Source organism: Microtus ochrogaster, chromosome 22 (assembly GCF_000317375.1).
Source record: "Microtus ochrogaster isolate Prairie Vole_2 chromosome 22, MicOch1.0, whole genome shotgun sequence".
NCBI lineage: Eukaryota > Metazoa > Chordata > Mammalia > Rodentia > Cricetidae > Microtus > Microtus ochrogaster.
In genome coordinates this window covers 34422391-34449584 of record NC_022023.1, presented here as the reverse complement: position 1 = coordinate 34449584, position 27194 = coordinate 34422391, and the positions used below count along the sequence as shown (strand labels likewise).

Genomic DNA, 27194 nt, shown 5'->3' with positions numbered 1-27194 from the left:
AAACCCTGTCTCGAAAAAAAAAAAAAAAAAAAACTCTTGGGTATATACCCAAAGGATGCTCAGTTACACCACAAGGACACCTGCTCACCCATGCTCACAGCAGCATTATTCATTATGGCCAGAACTGGAAACAACCTAGATGACCCTCAACTTAAGAATGAATAAAGAAAATGAGATACATTTATACAATGGAGTATTAATCAGGTATAAAAAACAATGACATCATGAAATTTGCAGACAAATGGATGGCCCTAGGGGAAAAAAATCATCCTGAGTCACATAACGAGACCCAGAAAGACAAACATGGTATGCACTCACTCATAAGTGGATACTGTATGGGAAGCAAAGGACAAGCAGACTACAATCCAGAGCCCCAGAAAGGCTAGGTAACAAGGAGGACCATAAGAGGGACACATTGATTTCTCAGAAGGGGAAGTAGATGAGATCTCCTAGGTAAACTGGAGGTGTGGTGGGAGAGGGGAGGGAATGGAGGAGGAGAACATAAGGGAACAGAATGGTCGAGTTGGGGGAGCGACAGAAAGGGAGAGCAATGAATAAGATATCTAGATAGAAAGAGCCATTATGGCAGGAAAAACCTGGTGCTAGGGAAATTCCCAAGAATCCATGAGGATGACCCCAGCTAAGCCTCCTACCAATGATGGAGAGGGTGCCCGAACTGGTCTTTTCTTGTAATCAGATTGATGACTGCCCTAATTGTCATCATAGAACATTCATCCGGCAACTGATGAGAGCAGAGGTAGAGATCCACAGCTAAGCACTGCCCCAAGCTCTGGGAGTCGAGTCAAAGACGGGGAAGAGGGATTATATGAGCAAGGGGTGTCAAGATGATGGAAAAACCCACAGAGACAGCTGACTCAAGCTCATAGGCGCTCACAGACTCTGGACCAACAACTGTGGAGCCTACACGGGACTAAACTAGGCCCGTTTCATGTGGGTGATATTTGTATGCCTTGGTCTGTTTGTGGGGCCCCTAGCAGTGGGACCAGCATCTATCCCTGGTGCATGAGCTGGCTTTTTGGAGCCCACTCCCTATTTTGGGATTCTTTCCTCAGCTTTGATGCGGAGGGGAGGGGCTTGGTCCTGCCTCAACTCCAGGTGGCAGACTTTGCTGACTTCAGATGGAAGGCCTTACCCTTTTTTTAGAGGTGTGGATGGGGGTGGGTGGGAGGAAGTGAAGAGGAAGCATGAGGAGGGGAAACTGTGATTTGTATGTAAAATGAATAGAAATGTTTTAAAAAGTAAAAATAATGTGACATCTTGTTTCTTAAAGGAATGCTTTGCAAACAATGATCTGATACCTGATAGTGGAATGCATGGTGTTGTGAGAATTTAATAATCACCACGAAGCTATGCTTATTTACATGGCTGCTTTTCATTAAAACTTCAGGGTTCATTAACATTTCTTCAGAGGTACAAATGTGTCAGCTTGCACATAAAAATTACCTTCCGTGTCTTCTAGAACTTTGACAACGTTCTTCAATATTGTGTCCTTCCCATTTGTACCCTAAAATACAGTACATAATACAATATATTACTGGAAATATGGCACAATTCAAATCACTATCTTTGGTGAACATTAGAACAATGTCTGATTTATTCACCAGATTCTTCCTCTTTCACATTCAGAATCACAGAAGACTACCGATCTCCAAGGTTTGTCTTCTTAGTTTAAAAAGTGACAGAAAGCTCACATTCCTACCTACAGCAGTGAGGTTCCAGTAGGTTTCCAGCATCACATCTTTGTAGAGACTCTTCTGGGAAGGATCCAGCAAAGCCCACTCTTCATGAGTGAAGTTCACGTGCACATCCTCATAGGTCACTGCATCCTAAAATATCCCATATAAAGACATAATAGAAATGTTGAGACTGCTTTGTAAAAGTACACCTCAAAGTACAAATATATTGAGAATATATTTGCAAAATTCTGTGTACACAATATATTTCATGAAATGGATTACAGAATTTCAAATGTAGTCACCAATTCATTTTAGAACAAAACAGAAAAAAAGGATAACTTCCATTTCTGTGCCCATCAAATCCAACATGGCATTGCAGGAGAAATGTCTACTTATATATGAAGACATGCAAACAGAGTAACACTTTTCAGTATACATCTGCAAAATTTTATCAAAATTATTAACTTCAAAAAAGGTGTGGTAGTACACATAATCCTACAAATCAAGGGTAGCTGGAGACTGTTCTTTTGTTTCCCAGCTGCCTAGACCTGAATAATCACACAGAAACTATATTAATAACAACACTGTTTGGTCAATAACTGAGACATATTCCTAGCTAGCTCTTACATCTGAAATTAACCCATTTCTATCAACCTGTGTATCATCATGAAGCTGTGGTCTACAGTTCTGGTGGTGTCTCTCTTACTCCACCTACTCTCTATATCTCTGTTCAAATTTCCCTCCTGGCTTTATTCTGCCCTGCCATAGAAAAGACGCTTCTTTATTAACCAGTGGTAATAAAAATATATTCGTAGTACACAGAGGGGAAACCCACATCATCTCCCCTTTCCTGTCTGATTAAAAATGAAAGTTTTAACTTTAACATAGTAAAACTACTTATACAAAGAAGTTATCAAGCAAGAATTATAGTTGTAATATTTAGTTCATTTACATTAAAGAAAATACTCTATCATCTATCATATTCTAAAATTCTCTATCTAATTTATCCTTTATCATAACTAAGGAAAACTATAATTATAACTGTGCTGTCTTCAACTTTATCAATGACCCCAGAAGGATATAATATTACCTAAGTAAACAGGAAGTACACTGTAAGCAACTTCCAATAATCTAGAATTGACAGAGACATCTTGCTGCCTGGACAGTCACCCAAAGTTCTTCCATAATGTTAGGGCATCCATATTTAGCTGACAGGCCCATAGTATCTGGCAGACTTTTCCATGAAGCAGGAAATTTGAAGATCTGTTCTGTCCTGTACTGGCAAAGTTCATCAGTGGCTTTCAAGTAGAAGGACTCTGCTCACAAATCCATTTAAGAACTCTTTAGTGGGAGCTTCCAAAAAAGCCAGAACCAGTACAAACCAGAAAGCTATCTCTTAAAGAAGCCACACCTCTGCTTGCAGTCAGCAAACAAAGCCTATCAGAAAAAAATAGGTGACTACCAAGAAGCCTCGCTTGGCTCCCATTTTTGTTAGTCTAGAAGCCTTCCTTTTTCCTTAAGCTATTTTTAGGTCTTATGTGGATCCATGACCCCGACAGTGGGTGCCAATTTGTAGCTGGAGAATGCTTGTTTGTTTCCTGGTCACCCAGACCTGCATAATCACACAGAAAATATATTATTTACAACACTGTTTGGTCAATAGGTTAGGTATATTCCTAGCTCTTCCATCTTAAATTAACCCATTTCTACTGATCTGTGTATTACCACAAGGCTGCGGCTTACTGGTAAGGTTCCAAGGGAATCTTTCTCCTTTGGTAGCTACATGGCGTCTCTCTACATCTCTGTTTGGATTTCTCACTTGGCCTTATTCTGCCCTGCCATAAAGCAAAGTAGCTTCCTTATTAACCAATGGTAATAAAAGATAGCCACAGCATAAGAGGGGAATCCCACATCACTCAGGAGGCAGACACAGGGAAAACTGTGATTTCCAAGCAAGTTTGGTGTATATTAAGATTTCTAGGACAGCCAAAGGTACACAGTATGATAATGCCTTACAAAATAAACAGAGAAACAAAAATTAGAAAGCATTCTTAAGGGCTCCCTCGAAATTCCTCCATAGCCTTAAACATTCATTCCAATTCTGTACTTGTCTATAATAAATTGGAATGACTCCATTTAAACCATAAAGCTAATACTTCCTAGAAAGGCAAGCATTTTAATAAGTTACTGACTGACAGATCAAAGACTTCTCAAAAACATTAGTAAAATAAATGATGATCCTAAAACAATAAAAAAAACAGCAACTAAAGGGATGGAGTATGTAATGATGGGTCTACAGATTTTGAAGAGGTCCTAGGTCAGTTCTCAGCACTCGCTGCAGGCACACAACTTTTCCTATCATGTGTGAAGTGCATGGGCATGAGCCCTAGCACAGAAAGAAAAACCAAAATAACTAATGTGGACTTGCTGTTCATCCAATGTGCCCATAGGCATATAAAATGTAGGAGATGCTCCTCAAACAAAAGTTAATCAAAAGAGATGGGGTAGGACACTACACATCCACCAAAGTGAAATCTGCTGCAATGATGTTTCAATTTCTAACATCTGTTCCCCAACCACAAGGGCACCCACATTTGTAAAAATAAACACTACTGCAGGTTAAGTCTAATATTGACCTTCACACAGTGGAGACTTCAATACCCCATGCTCATCCACCTGCAGGTCATCCAAACAAAAACTAAACAGAGAAACACTGGAGCTAACAGAGATTATAAACCACATGGACCTAAAGCGATATTCACAGAACATTTCACCAAAACACAGAAGAATACACCTTCATCTGAGCAGTGTTAACAGAGCCCCCAGACCGTAGTACAACTGACTCCATGATGAAAGTCCCACTCAGGCTGTAAAACTCAGCACATAGACAGCACCACTTTCCAAAAACAAGAGTCCCAATCCAGCAATGCCCCCCCAGTTATGTGGAAAATCTCTAAATGTACTAAACTTGCATTTTACCTTCTACAGTTCCACTTCTGACTAACTGTTCTTGTTAACTGAACTATGTCAACCCAGAACATGACTTTTGTGTTTAAAAGCTCATTCTGAAAGAAGTATGGGGCTACACTGGGATCCTGTAGTGGCAGGCCAGCTATTAAAAACATTCTATTAGCTTAAAGCCATGTCCTAGCAGTGTTCTGTGGTAAATATGCACATTTCTAGAGATCCTACTGAGTTCCCAAAGGTCTCAGAGTTCCTGGGAAGGAGGAGGAGTACAAGATCAGGGGAATCCTAGTGGGGGGAAAACCTGAGATATTCCAGATCCTAAGTTGTCTTTGTTAGGATTTTATTGCTGTGAAGAAGCACCATGAGCACAGCAACTCTTATAAAGGAAAACATTTAATTGAGACCTGCCTATAATTCAGAAGATTAATCCATTAACACAATGGCAAGAAGCAGGAAGGCATCTACTCAGACATGGTGCTAGAATAAAGGCTGAAGTTCTAGATCTTGATCCTCAAGCATTAGCAGAGGGAAACACACAGATGTCAAAGCCCACTTTCACAGTGATACACTTTCTTCAACAAGGTAGCATCACTTCACATGGCTACAGCTCCTAATATTGCCACTCCCTTTGGGCTAGCATTCAAAAACATGAGTCTATGGGGCCTTCCTTTTCAAGTCACCATATTCAATTTTCTGACCCTCACAGGCTGGTAGCTATACCATAATGCAAAAAAAGCATTCAGTCAAATTTCAGACATCTCCACAGTGCATAATAGTCTCAAACTTGTTTAAAAAGCCAAAGCTCAAAGAATCTCTTCTGAAATCTCATAACTGTAATCTCCTGTAAAATCTAAATAAAAAACCAAATCACATACTTATAGCATACAATGAAAAACACAATAAACTTTATCCTTCCAAACCATAGGAAAAGGAGCAGTGAGGAGATACTAGACCAAAGCAAGACACAAAACTGGTGGGGCAAACTCCAAATTCTACACCTCCAATTGGATATAAAATGTTCTTCAGATCTTCAACAATGGCTGGTTTACACAGCTAAAACTTCTCAAGTAATATCTGAAGCTTTAGAGAAAGATTGATATTTTCATTTTACACACAGGCCTCAGAGTTCTGACCAGTTAAAACAAATGAACTAGACATAAAAAATTGAAAAAATAAAAGAAACCTTTAACAAAACTCTCATTAGAGTCTACCAAAGAATGTCCTTCCTTTGCTTTTCTTCTGCCAGCTCTATCCCACAAGGAGGAATTTACCTCTCTACATGAGATTATATTTGCAAAGCATCTCCGACTGTTTCCCAGTCTCAGAAACTAAGAGCTTTTATTGGTTAATGAATAAATAAACTGGCTTGGCCTAATAAGGCAGAATAGAGCTAGGTGGGGAAGACTAAATTGAATGCTGGGAGAAAGAAGGCAGAGTCAGAGAGAAGCCATGTGGCCCCACCAGAGACAGATGCCAGAACTTTACTGGGTAAGCCACAGCCACATGGGGATATACAGATTAATGGAGATGAGTTAATTTAAGATATGAGTTAGCCAGAAAAATACTTAGGCTATTGACCAAACAGTATTGCAATAATAAGGTTTCTGTGTGATTATTTCAGGGATGAGCAGCCAGGAACAAACAAGCGACCTCCTACAACACACAAGTATTCAATCTATTACTCACCATTATTATCAGTGTGAGTAAGCTCACACTAATCTATTTCCCCTTTTTTAGTATAATAAAGTATTATTTATTTAGGGGTAGACTCATAGACCACAGTCCTCTGCTTAACCAGAGAACAGCAACCAAATCCAGCAGCCAAAAGAGAGAAGGAGCATGCATTTTATAGTATAAGAGGCCACACCCAAGTGGACAGACAATTTAAAAGCTCCTGGCTGAAGGATTTCCTACAGCAAGCTCCAGAAAGATGTTTTTTAAAAAGCTTCATTATACACGTATGGGTACTTTGCCTATATGTATGTCTGTCCTCCGTGTCTGTAAAGAGCCTTGAATTCAGAAGAAGATTATTGGAGCCCCTGTAATGGGAATTACAGACAAGTGATGGCTGCCATGTGAAGGCTGGGAATTGAACCCCAATTCTGGAAGAACAACCAGTACTTTTAACTGCAGAGCCATTTCTACAATCCTGGTAGAACTAAGTTTTCAAAACAGCCTGCTGCAAAATGCTTAGGCCTAACTTTGCCTCCCAAGTTCCTGAGAATAAAAATACAGTATTAAGTATCTGAATAAAAGGCTGGAGAGATGGCTCACTGTGTTCAGAGCTCTGAATGTTCATACAGGGGACCAAATTTCAGTTCCTTCCATCCACAGGGCAAGTCAAAACTGTCTCTAATTTCAGTCCCAGAGGACCTGAAATCCTCTTCTATGTTCTTCAGGGCATTGCATGCACATGGTGCACAAACATATACATAGGAAAAAAATCCCCATTCACATAAATAAAATTTCAGATCATAAAAAGAGAAACACAGTATCACTTCTGTATCTGTGGTGCAGGAGCACACATCCCAGCTCATCAGAAAGCCTGCCTAAGCTACAGAAAGAATGCTAGGCCTACCTGCCCCACATTTTAAATACTTCGTTACCATGTTCGTGTGAACTGTGCGGGAGGGGCGGGGAGACATGTGCATACCCCGGTGCTTGTGGATGTTAGAAGACAATGTTGTGAATTCTCTCCTTACAGACTTTTTGTTGGCTTTGTGGATGAATTCAGATGATCATATGTTTCATATGCCCACAAATACCTTTGCTATGGAACAATCTCTTTGGGCCAATCCCATCCAATTTAAGGTGCCCAGTTTTATCTGTTGTTTGGTTTTGTTGAGATAGTACCACACTATGTATTCCTGCTAGCCTAAAACTCACCATTAGACCAGATAGCTTTTGGGCAGCTCCATTGTGGTAGCCCATGTTCAATTATGAACCACATTTTACTTGGCTTGGGTTTGACTACACTTCCCAAACTGGTGAGGGAAGGTCTGTTAGAGGTCCTCTGGGAGGAGGGCCTTCTGAGACTCAACATTTCCGTCTACCCAACTGTACATGGCCTTAGATGTGGTATTTGTGCAGGAGGAGGCAACTGGCTCTAGGTGCTGTGACACAAATAAATGTGTTAATTAAAAACAAAACAAGCCGCTGGCTATATATAAAGAAAAGAACTTACATGATTAATTTGACACTGTGTTACTCTGATTCAAAGGTGGCCACAAGCAAAACCTGACCTGAAAGGGTCGTGTCATGATGCTGGTACCCACTGTCTTGAAATCTTAGAGTCATGAAAGCTTTTCCAAGGTTGAATTCTGGAAGATGCCAGGATTAGAGGCATGTTTGCAAAACTATAACCATAAGTATTGGAGTTGGACAGTGTCAAAATTAAATCCAGACGCTGGTTGAAATGATTAAGACAGACCTTAGTATGCTATTGACATGAGGAAAGGCATCCACTGGGACTAATCTTGGCCTGAAACTGCAGAGGTGACTGCCTAGGGGAATTCAGGGCATTATGTGAGCAGAAACTATGTGAACGGGTGGTCACCAGAAGATGGGCTGGCTGTCCTCAAACTGGATCTTCCTTCCCAGTTCCTGAGGGCTGGGGACTCTCCCTTTGTTTGTTTTCCAGGACCTACATGGTGGAAAGGTAGAGCTGACTCCTATAGGTTCTTATCTGAGATCCACAAGGGACAATGACACGGGCATGTCAGTCTCCATACAAGTCAGTAAACAAATAATTGTCATTTAAAAATTAAAATGTATCTAGATTCTCATAAAGAAAGCCACCGGTCCCCTCTAACTTGGAAAGTATCCTGTCTCAGTTTCCTTCCCTACATTACCCCTACCCCCATCTTACACTTGAGCTTGTGTGCTCCACACACCCCCACCTCTACCTCACAATTTAGCCTGACAATCATCGGTGTCATTCAAGGCACCCAGTTCCTGACATAGGCACTCAAGAAAACAGAAATCCAGTTCATCAGTAACATGTAGCGATTTTGGTGGAACACTCCTATCAGAGACCATTGTGTTTATATCACCATAGGTAGTTTAAATATATTATTTTTTCCTGGTGAAATACTCTTTAGATATATTTAAATTTTTGGTGAGTCAAGCCAAAGTAGTATGACAGAATATTGCATGATGAAGTATTTCATCATTAATTTTGAATTTGCACAGTAACATGAGAGAGAAATTTGTGTTTATTGCCTTCTGCCTCAGAATTGATCTGCAATCCCAGTATTTGGAGGCTGAGACAGGGAGACTAAGCTCAAATAAATCTAGGCTACATAGATGCAACAGCTTGTGGGCAGCTTGGGCTACAGAGATATTTCAAAGTGTATTTCTGAGAGATAAGGGGTCTTTTAAAAAGATAATAGTGTGCCAGTGATTTGGCTTGGCAGGTACAAGTGCTTGGCATGCCATTCCGAGCCAGAGGACATGAATTTTGAACCCAGTATGCAGGTGAAAATGGAAGGAGAGAAGGGCTTCAGAAATCCGTGCTCTGACTGTCTCTACACGCATGACATAGTGCCCCTGACGGTGCTAGAACCAGGGGGAAAGCTCAATGCTACAAGATCTAGCAGCCCTCCTGCCTCAGCCTCCCCAGCTCCTGGGATGAGATGCATGCATCAGGAGACTTCTGGTTCAAAAGAATTATGCACCAGAGACTTGAAAACAGTCACTCACCACCGAGAACTCTCTGCTGCAGAATGGAAACTGCTCAGATCTACCAGTTCCTTGGAAAGTTTCGGGATTTCTGTAGAATGCCAATGCTGACCATTTTCTGCCAGCTGCCATTCAGTCTCCTTAGAAGATAGCTCTTCCAATCCCTACTCCTTAAAGTCCCCTTCCTTCATAAGGTCTGTACTGGGCAAGTGATCTCAGTGCCCTGCTTATGCGTCAATACAACCTTAATGAAGCCAAACAAACTGCTCAGTTACATGCAGCATGACAGTAGTGACTGTGAGGAGGGGAAAGGGGGGGTCACTCAACAATGGCCAAGTGGCCTTGTTGAAGGATACAGGATAAAGGGGCTCACTGAACTTTCAAGCAAAGGAAAGAGATAAAGGAGAGATGCCTAACAGCTAAGGAGATCTGCTAGGGCAAAGCCAATGCAGCGTCACTGACTGAAATGAAAATCACTTGAAGAGCTGGTGGGAAGGAGTGTGTGTGGGGGGGGGTTGCAGCCTTGAGCACCGTGAAACTGTGAGTGTGGAAATGTCAGTCACAGATGCAAACAAGACGCTTCCAGCTCACTGGCAAACAGTCTCGCCACCAGGAAATAACCAAGGTACAAAGAAATGTTCAATTGTGCTTACCAAGGCTTTCTGAAGAAAATCTGACCAGGAAGGCCCAGCAGGTTAGGCTCTACTAAGGGTCCACCATATACAAATGAGACAGAACAGGAAAGGTGAAGAATAGAGATGGAGATTGAACCCAGGAGTGGTTCTCAAAGCTTTAAGTCCAGACACCAGAAAGAAAGAAGAATCTGGACTGCAAAGTCATCCCTCTGCTACAGAGATGTGATAAATTAATTTAATTACATAGCTCTGGGTATGTAACTTAGTTGGCAAAATGCTGGTTCATCTTGCAGGGAGCCCGGGACTCCTGGTGTGAGCTCCAGGTTTCAATAGAGAAAGCTCTGGTGGGTCTCGGGCATGCGTCGTTAATAGATCCTGTTAGAGGTGTGTCAGTCTTGTGTGCGAGATGATGGTGGTCACAAGCCCTCATCACTATCCCTCTTAAGGGGATCAATCTGGCTCATGGAAGACGGTCAGTCAAGCTTCAGGGTGCAGCCTCACCATCGGGAAGGTAGCCAGTCACATATGCTGTATACAGGGGTGGGGTAGGGATTTCTGTCCTAGGAGGTTTTGTTCTTCCTGCAACCAAGCTGGCTCCAGTTTAGGACAATGACTTACATCTATGCCCTGAATTAAGGAAGATGAGACAGACAGATGCAGACTGAGTAGGGAGCCCTTTTTCCTCCATTTACATCCCCAGGACCTCAAGGGACAATTCCGTGCCCACTACAAAAGCAACTTTCAAATACTGACTTTTTACTATTCTCACTTACATTTCTTGTTTGTTTGGGGGAAAGGGTCTCTCTATGTAGCTCTGGATGGCCTAAAGTCTAGAAGTCACAGACATCCCCCTGTATCTGCCTCCCGAGGGCTGGGATTGAGCCCTCCCTGGTTTTAGCATTTACGTTTTCTTTCCTTCCCTTTTCATTTTTCACAACAGGGTTTCTCTGTGCAGCCCTGTCTTTCCTGAAACTCACTCTACAGAAAAGGCAGGCCTCAAACTCAAAGACCTGCCTTTGCCTCCTGAGTGCTCGGATTAAAGGTATATACAACTTACACTTCTTAAAAGGGCGTAGGGTTGTGGCTTGTTTGGTAAAGGGCTTGCCTAGGAGTTGAGATGTAGAGAACACAACATCCAAGTCAGCCTGGACAACAAGAACACATAGAAGAAAAGTCACTCCAAGCATCTCTTCTCCCTGCCTCTCAATTCCCAGGAAGCTGTGGTCTGGGTGGAGTCCCCACTGCTTGTGTGTCTTTCACTTTAATATGTGTTGAAATTCCAAGGCCCAGCACCAACTGCTCAAAGTAAGCAGGGAGCTGGGGTAAAATAGGAAGGGGAGCCTGGGGGAAACAAGAGCTGGGGTTTCCTGAGGCTTCTCTTGTCAAGGGAGAGATCTGCCACTCCAGGGAATTTGAAGAGATTGGGCTGTTTAAATCTTTACTGTTTGTTGTAGATTTGACACCTCAATGCTTGCTTAAAACATTCTCAGGAGGCAAAGGGGACTAATGACTGTGTTTGACACTAGCACTTGACAGAGGTGTGAAGTGAGGCTGGAGCCCTCTTCCAGGAATTTACACTGAGGAATAGTTTCTGTAAAAACCAGGAAAGCGAGGCAGGGATGAGAGGGTGCAGGTCATCAGAGTCCTCATGATGCTAATATCCACAGTATCTGAACATCCTCGATCCTTCATTTCTATAAATTAACGGCTCTGATAGTCTACAAAGGGCAGACTAAGGCCTGTAGAGGCAAGGAGCTTGACAAGGTCACACAACCTATACTGCCAAAAACTTAATTCACAAAAAAAGTCAAATTCAACAAATATGTATTTGTCCATTTATTGTGGAGACTAACTAACCTTGGCCAGATAGCCAAGCTGTGTTCAAGCACATCCTCCTGCCTCAACCTACCAAGCATTTCAGGTCTCTGTGGCTATGCCAGTACAAGAAATGTTGAACGAGAACCTACCAGTAATCAAGTCTTGAACTGATTCCTTAGGAATCTTACTGTGAGATGGGGTGTGCGCCTACTGTTTGGACAGTTAATGAAGAAACAGATCTGGACAGCATAGATGGGTGTTTGTTTGTTTCTTTGTTTGTTTGTTTACAAAGTCATGGGGGGTTGTCTTAGGGTTTCTATGACTACAATAAATACCAAAAGCAACATGGGTAAGAAAGGGTTTATTTGGCTTACATTTCCACATCATTAGTCCATCACTGAAAGAAGTCAGGACAGAAACTCGAACAGGTCAGGAACCTGGAGGCAGAAGCTGACGCTGAAGCAATGGAGGGTACTGTTGACTGGCTGGCTCTGCATGGTTTTCTCAGCCTGCTTTCTTATGGAACCCAGGACCATGAGCCCAGGGATGGCACACCTATAATGGCTGGTCCTTTCCCATCAATCAAAAAGTAAGAAAATACCCTACAGGCTTGTATACAGCATGATCTTATGGCGGCATGTCCTCAATTGAGGCTCCCTCCTCTGTGATGACTCTAGCTTGTGTCAAGTTGACATAAAAGTTGACACTAACGATTTGCCTTAACAGGATTACATGTGAACCTCTGACATGGGGGAGAACAGAAGTAGCTGCCAGAGTCTACATCCTGCTGGATTTAACTCCTGGGGTTAAAGAAATGTAAATGAATTCTACTTACTGTTAGTGCTTTTGCTTGATTAGGAAGTCTTTACTCCAACTCTTCCAGAGACTTTTAAACAGTCTTTCAAGCTGACCAGGTGCACATGCCTGGATTCCAAGCATCCTGACTAACCCGGGCTACACTGGGAGGTGCAGGATATAAGTGGCAACAAAAAGGAATTCTGCTTAAACACGATGTTTCTGTACAACAAACAAACAAACCCAGGGCCCAGATCATTTTACCACGAAATTCCATCAAACTTTCAAAGAAAGGTTATTATCAATACAACAAAAATTATTCCACAAAATAGAAACAGAATGAACACAGGCTGTCTTAGGGCTTCTATTGCTGCAACAAAACATCACGACCAAAAAGAAAGCTGGGGAGGAAAGGGCTTATTTAGCTTACACTTCCCACATGGCTGATTGTCACCATGGAAGTCAGAACAGAAACTCCAACAGAGCAGAATCCTGGAGGTCAGAGCTGACACAGAGTCCAAAGAGGGGTACTGCAGTAAGCACTAAGGCTTGCTCCCCCTGGCTTCCTCAGGCTACATTCTCATAGAACCCTAAGAATGGCACTACCCACAGTGAGCTGAGGCTTTCCCTATTTATCACTAATAGAGAAAAAAATCTTACAGCTGGAGCTCTTGGAGGCATTTCCTCAACTGAACCTCCTTCCTCTCTGACGATTCTAGCTTGAGTCAAGTGGAAACACAAAACCAGCCAGTAGAGCTCCAAATTCATTTTATGAGGCCATGTTACCCTGAAATCTAAACCACATAAAGAACCAACAAAGAAAGAGAATTACAGATCAATTTCCCTTATGAACATAGATGTAAAACTTGTCAATAAGAGACCTAAAATAGAAATCCAAGAACACATCAAAAGATCATTCACCATGTTCAAGTAGGAATCATCTACAGCCATCGTCAAATTAAACGGAGAGAAATTCAGAATTACTCACCTACAATCAGGAACAAAAGAAGAGTGCCCACTCACACCGTATCTATTCAACATGGAACTGGAAGTCTTCGCTAGATCAATAAGACAACCTAGGAGATTAAGGGAATATAAACTGGAAAGGAAGACGTCAAAGTATTTTTATGCAGATGATGCAATAGTATATGTAAGTGACTCTAAAAATTCCACAGGGAAACTCCTACAGCTGATAAACACTTCCAGCAAAGTGGCTGGATGCACAAAAATCAGTAGCTCTCCAACGTTCCTGAGAAGGAAAGCAGGGAAATAATATCTTGCAAAACAGCCTCAAATTATATAAAATAGCTTGGGATAACTCTAACCAAGCAAGTGAAAGACTTAAATGATAAAAACTTCAAGTCTCTGAAGACAGAATCTGAGGAAGATATGAGAAGATAGGAAGGTGTCCCATGGTCACGGATCGGTAGGATTAACGTAGGAAAAATGGCAATCCCACCAAAAGAAACCTACAGATTCATTCAAATCTGTATCTCCATCAAAATCCCAACACAATTTTTTACAGACCTTGAAAAGGTAATTCTCAACCTAAAATGGAGAAACAGAACACCCAGGACAGCTAAAGCACTTCTGAACAGAAAAAGAATTGTTGAAGGTCTCACCATTCCAGAATGCAAGCTGTACTACAAAGGTATAGTAATAAAAAACATTGTTTTCACATAAAAATAGACACACTGATCAATAGAATTGAATTGAGACCCAGGAATGAACCTACACGCCTATCGATACCTATAGATACCTGGGTTTTGATAAAGATGCCAGAAATACACACAAGAGAAAAGACAGCTTCACCAACAAGCAATGCTGGTCAAACTGGATGTGTGCATGCAGAAGAATGCAAATAGATCTATACTCATCACTCTGCACAGAACTCATGTCCACGTGTGTAAGAGACTGTATGACCTGTGTAAAATGTTAGCTGCTGAGTACTGCAGGCACACACACAAGCCACAGCCAATTGCTTGGCATCTCAATCCTGTCACCTGACTAAACTGAGACAACCAGGTCTCTACGGACCAACATGAGAGAGTTGCCCAATCGGAGATTTCAGTGGCTCAAGGTAACCTCCCCAAACTGTGCACCCATCATTTTGGTTTTCCTTCATTCATATGGTATGAGATTATGCATGCCGGGAAAGTACATAGAAAGGCACTCACCCTGCCCAATCAGAATCTTCATTATCACAGAGACACCTGCAGGACAATGACTTAGAGAACCTTTACCCTCACTTTGGCCTAGCCTGTTTCCCCTGCAATGTACACAATAAACCATTCTTCCTATTCTGGTCTCACTGGAGTAGATATGTTCCACACACACCTCTTTAGTTCCACACACTAACAGGAAAATGCAATAGACAGCCCACTCTGTGACTCAAGTAGAGTTTTATAAGTCTGTGCTCCTACAAACCTTTAATCAAGAAGTGAGGAGGTGGAGTCAGGAGGACAGCAGGGTCAATGCCCTGTGGGCCTAAACACCGGGATAAACTCAAAGAGAGTAAACATAACAAATCTTGTCTCAAAACAGTTTTTGAAAGCTTGAAGGTGCAACTGTTCCAGAATTAGTGCACCTTCCCAATGAGAAATCATGCCACACACTTAAGAGATTAATTGAGAACAATCTCTTCAACAATTACAGGTCTCCCACTCTGGATGACACTCAACAAGAGCAGGCCAGGAACAGATCTGCCAGCTTATATACACTATAGGTTTCGTGCATTCCACATGTGCTGTCGACCTGGAGAAATGCTGTGAGTGTCCTCCTGCTAACATGGCTTGCTCAGCTGGCTTCCTTCTAAAACTCGGGCTCACCTGCCCAGGGTAGGATGAGCCCCATTGCATCAATCAAGAAAACACTCTATAGGTTTGCCTACAGGCCAGTCTGACTCCAGCTTGTGTCAAGTTGACCAAATCTAACCAGCATACCTACTGCATCATCTCCCAAGCCCCAATGACAGAGTGTTAAGCAAACCTCAATTCTCTTAACACTTGCTTTTCAGCACATATAGAACATTGTAAAGTTTAGGACTGGAGTAATGGCTCAGCAGGTACCACCACTGTTGCTCTTGTAGAAGTCCTGGGTTTGGTGCCCAGCACTAACATGGTGCACACAATCATCCCTAGATGCTGTTGCAGGGGATCTGATGCCTCCTGCTGTCTTCTGTGGACACCAAACACACATGGTGAACATACACATATGCAAGCAAATCACTCATACACATGAAATAAAATAATACTGAAAAATTAAAAACATATACCCTCACATCTTATGTCATCAGAGATAAATATGCCAGAAACACAGAGATGTGACAAATATCTGTCACCAACACTATAACTTTGTAATTAAAAGAATTAAGGAACTCTTGATCAATAGAGAGAAATTACTTGATTGAAGACAGGAAGCCTCATTATTATTTCAGTACACAACTGAGCTATAAATCAGCAACAGTGCAATAATATGTCTAACAATTTTTGCTGTCAATAGAAACCTAATGTGGAAAGCTACACAAGACTGAGTACATAGCACACACAGTGACATCATCTGATTTCAAAACTTCTCGTATGACTGCAATAAAGATCGTACTGTCTGGGAAAGAAATCAACAGAACATGAGAGCAAAGTTAGAAATAAAAATAAAACTCTATTTCTACAGAACCAACTGTAACACATTAGGCCGGGAAACTCAGTGAGTCTGGCATTACTGAGGCAAGTGACTGGACTACCCTGGTATCTGCAGGCAAATGTGTTATTGACATAGAGTTTACGTCCTGCAAAGAATTAACTGCAGGCGGATCCTATACGTGAATGTTCGGGGCCAAACGCAGAACTTCTAGAAGACACTAGAGTGACTAGGGCCCCAGGAGGTAGCAAATCTGCCTTCCTAGGCGACAGTGAAACACAGCGCGTGCGCGCGCTCTGTATCGTGACGTCACAGTACGGCACTATGCAGGCACAGTACCCACGTCCCGGTGTTCTGTGCAGGTTCAGCCCACAGATGGAAGTTACTCAGAAGCCGCAGGACCCGGAGCTGCAGGGACAGCAGGAACCTCACGGGGCGCCGCGTCCGCCCGTTCCCACAGCGCCGGGAGGACCCCACATCGGCTCCCGCGGCTCCACCCGCGTGGGGACGGCGGCCCTCGCTCACCATGGCGGGTTCCGAGCTCGTCCGGCTCTGCCCACAGCTCCCGACCGCGGGTCACAGCGCAGCAAACGGAACCACAGAGTCTCCCTCAGTCCCGGGGTCGCCGAGCCTGCAGCGTGGAGGACAGGAAGTGTCCTCCCTTGTTCTCCCTGGCAGCCTAACTGGAAGCCTTGATTGGCTACTGTGTCCTGATTGACAGTCGCAAGCACCTTACGGACAGAGTATTTTGAAAGCTCCAGCACAGCGGTTCCCAGCCCTGAGGGCATCTCCAGGTACAAACCTGTCCCTGACCTGCGGAGATTGGCATCGTAGAACTTGTGCCTGGACTGGAAAAGTCTTCCCTGCACTACCTGCACTAAACAGGCACTTCCCTTCTTCCTCTGGGTACAGGTTGTTACAGCTCAAACCCACCACAAAAAGCTGAGGTGCCTACTTAAGGTATCAAAGCAAACCCTGGCTACCAAGTTCTCCCTGCATCCCTCAGTTCCTACCTGTTACAGAGTATGGCTTGCATACTCCTAACATACCCTGAAGTAGTCCAGCGCAGGGGCTGGGTTGCCCTTCCCTATAAATCCAACCATTTTGGTTGCCTGTTTGTTTTTCTGTCTCTGTCTATCTTTCTCTCTCTCCCTCCCTCCCTCTCTCCGAAACGACATTAGCCCTGGCAGGCCTTGCCCTTCTCCCCCATTGTCTCTGCCTTTCTAAAAGCCGTTAGAATAAAATTCCTAAAGCTAGCCACCAAGGTCTGATTCCTTAATTTGTCTGTTTCCCCTTCCTGATGCTGCCAAGGTCCAGCAATCAGAAACCCCCTTTGGCTCACCTAATTAGCATGCCTAGTTAAAATTAAACATTTCATCTCACAAGGGCTTTCCCCTTCACCTTTATAAACCGCCATTTTCCTGTTGGCCACATGTATCTCCCCTCTATCCACAGGCAGTCCTTTGTCCCCCTGGGAAAAATACCACTGTCCCCTCCCTTGTCGGGTTCCCTTTCTCTCTCATCCTCTTTCCTCTACCACTGCACCCTAGCCCATTCTAACACAGACCTCCCCTTTTTCTCTTTGCTGGTGTTTTTCTGCCTGACTCAGAAAGCAGCCACTTTAACTTTTCTTCCCCGCTTAATAAAGGAGCTAATCTGGGGTGTGAAAGGCAGGCAGCCCCTGCTATGTGGGAGTCTCCCCCCCCTTCTCTTCTCAATTCTCTTCTCTTCCTCTCCCCTCCTCCCCCTCTTTTAAGTTTCCAGTGCTGGGATTGCTTTCGGGGCCTGGAGCACGCTATGAAAGTGCTCAGCACTGAGCTCACAGCATCAGCCCTGTTTGATTTGGCTATAACCTTGATAAGTTGTCCAGGCTAACCTTGAATTTGTTATTCTCACCCTTCGGCCTCCTAAATACCTAGGTTTATAGGCAAATGCCTTTATGCTGAGATAAGTTTTGTGGGGTTTTCCCCAATTTAAAAAAAATGGTGTTTAGGGGAGGAGGAAGGAATAGAGACAGAAATAGAGAGGCTGAGACAGAGAGAGATAGCCTGCGGTGGAGGGAGTGGAGTCAGGAAGTAACTTTCAGGGGTTATTTCTCACCTATCATGTGTCCCATGATTGCCTTTAGGTAAATAGGTTTGCAGGCAAGCTCTTTTACCTGTGAGCCAAATAAGGTCTTTAAATTGGTTCACTTGGGAAGTGGAAGGACTTAACTGGATGAAGTAGGTGCCTTTGGTGGGCTGTGCCAAGGAATGCAGCCAAGAGAACACAGCCAGTGCAACGGATGTGGTGTAAGAGGTTTCCTGGGGAGGGGAAGAAGGGGGAGCAACAGAGTGAATGGCTGTCTTGTAGCAGCAACATGAGAGAGGCAGACAGAGAGAACAAGAGAGGAGCAAGCGAGTAACTCTGGCTGACAAACTTTTAAGGGACGCGCTTGTCATATAGGGAAAGTATGAAGTTTGCCCCAGCTGGCAATGAAGTAACCATTGTTGCTGCCATCACCAAGGCAGACTGGTGGGAGCTAATGGGAGTGAAATGAGGGAAGAGACAGTGAATGACTGCTAAGTTACTCTTAGAGCAAATAAAAAGTGCCCTATGCTACTGCAAATCGGATGATTATAGAAAATGGTGATGTAGTTCATATTTCTAGCACCTGCAGGGAAGAACTAGGAAGTTGTCAGCAGCACGAGACAAACGCTGAGGACTTGGTTGTGACCTGATGTAAATAAACACTGTGTATGCTCACATGCAAGTGTGAAAAGGCTCCCATTAATGTATTAGTTAATTTGTATTAGTTAAATTTAACTTTAATAAAAAAAAACTGACTCCTCTTTGTATGTAAAACAAATGTTCCTCAGGACCTGGAGTTATCACTATTGTTATCTTAGCTTTTCACTTAGTTCTTAAATATCCAAGCTTGGTGGTTCATGGCTACATCTCTACACTCAAAAGACAGAAGCAGAATAATCTGTTTTCTTCATTTGGGGTTTGGGAGGAGTGGCTTTTTAAATTCACATACCTGCATCTATCTTCGAAGAACTGGGATTACTGACAAGGGCTACCATTCCCAGCTGTATGCATTGTGGAGTGTGGAACACACAACATCAAGCCACCCAGCTGGACACCCCAATCTCTAGACCCTAGGTACAGGGCAAAACTTCGGGTCACTTCCCCGCCTGCATCAGGTTCTCAGGCAAGCCTCCTAAAGGCAAGCTACTCCAACAACCAACAACCCCCATCTATCAAAATATGTAAACTACAAGTACCACTCCACTACAGACCCACCCATCCCCCTGCAAACTCAGAGGACCTCTGATGCACAGATTGTGACTGTACATGGTGGACTAAGAGGTGAGTGACCAGCTCCCAACTGGACAGCCCAGTCTTTAGGCCCCTGGTACAGGGATAAAACCCTGGGCCCCTCCCCCACCTGCCTCAGCGTCACTAGCCAGCCAACAGACAAACTACAAGCAGGAAGGTTACTCCAACAGCCCCCCCCCATCTATCAGACCCTGTAACCTACCAGTCCCACTGCACCCAAACACCCACTTATCCATGGAGACCTCAGAACTCCCTGAAACACAGAGAGCAACTGTAACAATCAGTCCAAGAGAGGATCTCTGAGACACAGACAGCAACTGCAAGTATTGGACCAAGGGGCAAAGACACTGACAGCGCCAACTGGAGGAAGAGATGTGTAGGTGCCAATGTAAGAATTAATTCAACAGCCTAAAAAGCAACATGGTAATACCAGAACCCAGTGGTCATACAACAGGAAGACATGATCATCCTAACCCAAAATAAGCAGAAGAAAATTACTTTAAATATGACTTTATGAGAATGAAAGAGACCCTAAAAGAAAAAATGAAAATTCCCTTAAAGAAAATGAGGAAAAGACAAACAAAAATTGAAATCAATAAATCTCTTAAAGAAAACCAAGAAAAAAAAAACAACTAAACAGGTAAAGCAAACAGTTCAAACACTTCAAGACTTAAAAACTGAAATAGAGGCAATAAAACCAAGGAAATTCTGGAAATGGAAAATCAGGGTAAACAAACAGGAACCAAAGATGCAAGCATAACTAACAGAATAAAGAGATGGAAGAGAGAATCTCAGGCACTGAAGATATAATAGAAGAAATACATTCATCAGTCAAAGAAAATGTTAAGCTCAACAAATTCTTAAAACATCCAAGAGCCAGGTGGTGGTGGCACACGCCTTTAATCCCAGCACTCGGGAGGCAGAGACAGGCCAGCCTGTTCTACAAGAGCTAGTTCCAGGACAGAAACCAAAAAGCTACGGAGAAACCCTGTCTCGAAAAAAAAAAAAATCCAGAAACTTCGGACACCATGAAAAGACCAAATCTAAGAATAATAGGGTTAGAAGAAGGAGAAGAATTCCAGCTCAAAGCTACAGAAAATGTATTCAACAAAATCATAGAAAGCTATCTCATCCTAAAGAAGGATATCCTTATGAAGGTATAAGAAGCTTACAGAACACCAAGTAGACTGGATCAAAAAAGTTCCCTCACCATACAGTAATAAAAACATTAAACATATAGAAATAAGAAAGAATATTAAGAGCTGCAAAGAAAAAAGGTCATGTAACATGTAAAGGCAGACCCATCAGGATTACAACTGAGTTCTCAGTGAAAACCCCAAAAGTCAGAAAGTCATGGACAGATGTGCAAAAGACACTAAGAGACAAGGGATGCAAGGCCAGACAACTATATCCAGCAAAACTTTCAAGCAGTACTGATGGAGAAAAAAAAGATATTCCATGACAAAACCAGACCTCTCCACAAACCCAGCCTTACAGAAAGTACTAGAAGGAAAACTCCAACCCAAAGAAGCTATCTGTACCCACAAAAACACAGGCAACAGATTGCCTCACTCCAGAAAACCCCAAAGAAAGGAAAACACACAAACATTACCACTAAAAAAGAGCAGGAATTAACAATTACTTGTCATTAATATCTCTTAGTATCAATGAACTCAATTCACCTATAAAAAGACACAAGCTGGCAGGTATGAGGGAGTGACTGCCAAGGGAGCAGGCTTCAGCCAGAGACTTCTGCAGAACCAGTCCTGAGCCAGAGACCTCTTCGGGAGCAGTCCTGAGTCAGGGACATCTGTGGGGATAGACCCAAGCCAGAGACCTCCTTAGGAGCAGCCCCAAGTCAGTGACTTCTGTGGGAGCAGGCCCAAGCCAGTGATCTCTGCTGGAGCAGGCATGAGGGAGAGACCACCAAGGAATCAGGCCCGAGGCAAAGACCTCTGCAGGACTGGACACACACCAAGGACCTCTGAGAGAGCAGGCCTGAACCAGGGACCTCCACCAGCAGAGGCCTGAGCTAGTGACCTTCGCTGGAGCAGGCCCACGCCAGTGAGCTCTACAGAAACAGGCTTGAACCATTTACCTCGGCCAAGCAAACCCCAGTCAGTGATCTCCATGGGAGCAGGCCCAAATGACCACCAGGATTGCAGAGCAACCTCCAGGAGTGCCAAGTGATCTCCAGGGTGACTAGAACTGTGACCCCCCACAAAAGCAACAATATGAGTCTTGGATCCACTGGCACCTGGAGGATTGATTACCACAGACACAGCCCCAATTATACCAATCAGAGGAAAAGATGGGTCAACAAGGTGAGAACACACTCAACACCAAAAGGAGCAACACAACACCACAAAAAAAAACTAGTGGTTCTGCAACAACAAGGTGTGAAAACCCAAATATAGATGAAGCAGAAGGAAATGACCTAAAAAAATAACTTTAGGAAAATATTTGAGGCCCTTAAAGAAGAAATAAAAAATTCTCTCAAAAAAATGAAGGAAAAGACAAACAAAAAATGAAAGAAATCAACAAATCCCTTAAAGAAAACCAAGAAAAGACAATAAAACAGATGAAAGAAATTCTTCAAGACTTAAACACCAAAATAGATACAAAGAAAACACAAACTGAGAAAATTCTGGAAATGAAAAATGTGGAAAAATGATCAGGAACCACAAATGCAAGCATAAACAGCAGAATAAAAGAGATGGAAGAGAGAATCTTAAGTGCTGAAGATACAATAGTGAAAATAGATTCACTGGTCAAAGAAAACATTAAATCTAACAAAATGCATAACACAAAATATCCAGGAAATATGGGACACCATGGAAGATCAAACTTAAGACTAATAGGAATAGAAGGAGAAGTTCAACTCAAAAGCACAGAAAATATACTCAACAAAATCATAGAAGAAAACTTTCCCAAACAGTAAGATATGAAGGTACAAGAAGCTTACAGAACACCAAATAGACTGCACCAAAAAAAAAAACACTAAACATATAGAAAAAAGGAAAGAATATTAAGAGTTACAAAGCAAAAAGTCCACATAACATGTAAAAGCAAACCCATCAGAATTACATCTGACTTTGAAGAAGGACACACAAAAGAAATCCCACACTAGTTCAGAATTGAGAAATAAATGGTTATTTATTTAGGAGTAGACTCACAAATCAGAATCCTCTGCTTGAATGAAGATCAGAAACCAAAATTCACAACCGGAACAGAAAGGCCTGAAAAGAGACCAGACACATGCTCTACATCGGTTTATATAGTATAAGAGGCCACGCCCCAGTAGGCGGGTAACCACTCGCTGTAAGACTTCCTACAGCACCTCCCCCTTATGTTTAAATAAGGGAGTTCTAAGCCTAATACAAAATTATATACAAAAAGAACAAATATATTCAATAATTATCCTTCCCTAACTAGTTTAAGTCTTGTATAATAGATAACTTGGCAAATTCATGAGAGGAAAGTAACTACAACTATCTAGTCTTCAACCCCATGGAAGATTTGAGAAGGGAAATAATATTACTTGAGTAAGCAGGAAGTGCAATCAAGTTACTTTCAAAAATGTACAACAAATGACAGAGACAACTGGCTACCTGAGCAATCTCCCAAAGTCTTATTTGCAAAGTTGAAGTGACCAACTTTGGCTAAGGCCTAGAATAACTGATGTACCATTTTCAGAGGCAGGAAAATTTTCAAAACCATCTTATCCTATCTTGGCAAGATTTGATGGTCCTGCTTATCCATTTCTGGATAACATATATCTTGTCAGTGGCTGAGGCATGGGCATTTCTTTGGCCAAACGCCAATTTTGCCAAAAAGAAAACAAGTTCCAAGTAGAGTGTCTTTGGTGCTCAACATTCTCTCGGGAATAGATTGGTGCTGCCAGGAGCAATTGTGTCTCAATTCAACAGAACCCTAAGTTATTTAAATGCCATATTCTACAGATCTTTGAAGTGGTTGAAGATTACTCATCTATGCAGAATATAATCTCTATGTATCTAAAGAACCTGATTAGTCTAACTATAAGTATGACAAACATAGATGACTATTGATCTATAATCCTTAATACGTTATATAACTTAAAGACAAAGACTTCATATTAGAATATTATACAATAAACAATAGTGCAACAAATGAGGACAATGACCTCAAACTGTAAACAATGTATAAGTATCTTGATCAGAGGTAGAAATGTGCATTGCAATATGATAATTATATATAAATATATAAAATGTTTTAAGCAGAGGTAGAAGCATGCATGCATACAATAGTCAATGTAATCTAACTTTGTATCAATATACAAGAATCTATACCAATGTAATTACCTATAAATTATAACTCACAAGTATTCATTTTATTACTCACTATTATTAGTTCACACTAATATTATATATTATAATATTATAAGCTTACACTAATCTATTATCCCATTCAATTTCCCCCTTTTTTTCCATAGAGATCCCTGAGCTTATAAAATTTCCCCCCTCAACCCCCAACCCTATACCAATTATAATCAACCCTAAATCATGTCCCTAACCCTGAGGACAAACTTTTGGGAGAGGGGACATTGTCTTCTAGAATTACTTCCAGCTGTCATGGAGGTGATATTCTTTCTATGGGATCCTGTGAAAGTAAAATGTGGTTAAGTTCCAAGATTACTGTCTGATATAATTGCAAATAGTCTCTGAGTAATTTGGTAGAGTTTTTCTGAGGTTCTTATTTGGAGGTCTGGCCAGAATATTGTGAAAAAGTGCACTAGGCAGCAATATAAGGTTGGAGGAGACAGGTTTGAGGCTTAGTCTCATTCTGAAGTTTCCTGGAGGCAGGATCACCATTTTTGGACTGAAGAAGAGGTAAGGGCCAGCGGTTGGAAGCTTTGCTTTTCTGGTCTTCAGGTTGAACCCCAATATCTGTCTCTGGATTTTTATTAATAGTGCTATATACATGCACACATGCCCATGCTTGCACACACCACACACACACACCTTTATGCCATCTGCATACTAGTGCCAAGGAAGCCAAAAGATGCATCAGATGTCCTACACGTGAATTACATATAGTTCTGAGCCATCTGATGCAGGTGGTCAGAACAAATCATGGGATATTGTTGACTGAGTTTTCTGTCCTGCCTGGTTCCCCAACCAGGTTTTGGTTTAGTCCCAAAAGAAATCACACGGTGGCCTACATTAATCATAAACTGATTGGTCCATTAGCTCAGGCTTCTTATTAACTCTTATAACATATTAGCCCATTATTCTAGTATATGTTAGCCACATGGCTCGGTACCATCTTTCAGCAAGGCAATCATGTCTATGATTCTTCTATGGCAGGCTCACAACTGCAGAAAGAGCTTTCTTCTTCCCAGAATACTCCTGTTCTCGTTGACCTGCCTATACTTCCTGCCTGGCTACTGACCAATCAGCATTTATTTAAAACATAATTGACAGAATACAATTGTCCCACACCAGGGTATTAAACAGGAGCACGGCTGATTCCACTGTCGAGCCCCCAACTATGTCATTACAACTCAGAAGGAGATGATGCCCAGCTTCTGTCACCTGGAGATGATGATAGTCCAATCTACATGGTCAGTGAAGGATTCAGTGGATTTTTCTCCTCTGTGAATGAACTCTGCATACTGCTTATTGTCATAATTAACACAGTTCTCTTGATGTCAATAAAGATTACATGTTAAGTAAAAATGAGTCTAAACTATATTAGAAAAAGTTCAATAATGTGATTTATTTAAACAAGATCTCTGTACATTGCCATAATCATCATTCAAATCACTGTGGTGCAGGCCAGCTTCTAACTCTTAAGAAATCTCCCACTATGCCTAGCTGAGTTGTTTTGTAGAATGATATGTATTTGAATCATAGAAAGAATAATGTAAAACTTAAACAGAAACCATTATCACTTTGATGAATAATAACACACTTAGAATTCTACAGTGTATAAATTTCTCCATACTTTGGTTATTTTATTTGATTTTTTTAATTTCATCTTTTTAATTTTTTTACCTGTGCACATACACCTGTGCCATGGTGTGAATGTGCCAGTCAGAAGAAAATTATAGATGTATAGTCTCCACTTCTCTGTGAGGACTGGGGATCAAACCCTGGTAGTTGTATGAGTAATGTGCTTCTCCCTGAGAATGAACTCAGGTTGGTTAGTAAGCTTAACAGCAAACATCTTTACCCATGGAGACAATACTCAAGCAATAATCTGAGTTTCTTAAAGTGTGTTAGAACACATATTTAGTACTCAGAATAAACTAACATAATCCAAGGAAAAAATTTAATGTCAGTATATTTATTTTTCAAATTGTCCTGTGTTACTCTATACTGGGATGACAGCAGGTTAACTATTTGAAAAGGAGGCTATATTATGGTGGAATGGTTCTGTTAATTTTACTTGAGCACCAGTGAGCCGGCTCAGAGGGAATAACGTGTGTGGTGTATGGTGTGAAAGACTCGACCGCATTATTGACACTGATGGGGTTTCTCACAAGTACGAATTCTTTCATGACTGAAAAAGACTGTGACATGCAAAGGCTTCATCACATTGGTTACTTCCATAAGGTTTCTCTCTGGTATGAGTTCTGTAATATGTTTGAAGATTACTGTGACAAACAAAGGCTTTAACACAATGATTGTATTTTTATGACTTCCCTCTTCCATGTTTTCCCCTATAAACACAAAGATTATTTTGATATGCAAAGGCTTTAACCATTCACTACGTTCATAGGTTTTCTCTCCAATATGGTTTTTTCATGTACATGATAATTAGTAAGACATACAAAAAGCGTCACCACATTGGTTACATTCATACCATGTCTCTCCAGTGTGGTTTTTCATAATTATGAAGACCATTGCTACTTACAAGTGCTTTACCATATCGATTGCATTCCTAAGATTTCCCTATAGTTGAGTTCTTTTCTGTGTTTAAATGAATGTTATGTGTAAAGGTTTTACTACAATGAAGACATTCATATTACTTTTCCAAAGTATGCGTTCAATGTACTTGAGAACAGTGATATGCAAAGGTGTCACCACATTGATCATATTCATAGGGTTTTACTTCCAAATGAGTCCTTGATGTAACTGTAAAAAGCAATCAAACATCTGATCTCACTGTTTACATTCATAGAGTTCTTCATAATGTGCTCTTTAGTGTGTTTGAAGAAAGATAACAGTGATGATTAAAGTCTTTAGCACCTGGCTCACATTTATCACATCCTTTTCCCATGTTTCCCCTCTGCATTTGAAGAGAACTGAAAGAATTCAGTTTTGCCATGCTGATTACATTCACATTTTCCTATAGTGTGAGTCACACTTCATATATAAAGTGACCAGGACAGACAAAAGATGTTCCAGATTCCTTGTACTAATAGAGCTTTCCTCCAATGTCAGTACGTTGATGTATTCTTACCAATGTTGAAAAGCAATTATTTTAAGCATGTATTATATTCACCACTGTAGTAATAAGAGTGGCGGGGCTGTGTCCCCAGCACCCCAGCCGCCAGCTAGCTTATGCCTCGAAATAATTACATGGACACTGTATACTTTTAAACACTGCTTGGCCCATTAACTCTAGCCCTTACAGGCTAATTCTCATATCCCGATCA

General features: G+C 41.8%; 1 protein-coding gene across 2 annotated transcripts in view; it reads right to left on the bottom strand.

The window, feature by feature from the left end:
- Positions 1–17474, bottom strand: part of LOC102000264 (zinc finger protein 431-like) — a 47799-nt gene extending 30325 nt beyond the window's left edge. The window contains exons 1-3 of one of the 2 annotated variants that reach the window (XM_026784300.1): positions 16568–17474; positions 1721–1847; positions 1465–1525 (exon numbers count right to left, since the gene is read on the bottom strand). In XM_026784300.1, the coding sequence (XP_026640101.1) occupies positions 1465–1525; positions 1721–1847; positions 16568–16756 (377 nt within the window). In that variant the 5' untranslated portion in view covers positions 16757–17474. Of the gene's footprint in view, positions 1–1460; positions 1526–1720; positions 1848–16567 lie in introns of those variants that run through there. The other variant, XM_026784299.1, reaches the window with a different exon arrangement.
- Between the last annotated feature and the right edge of the window lie 9720 nt (positions 17475–27194).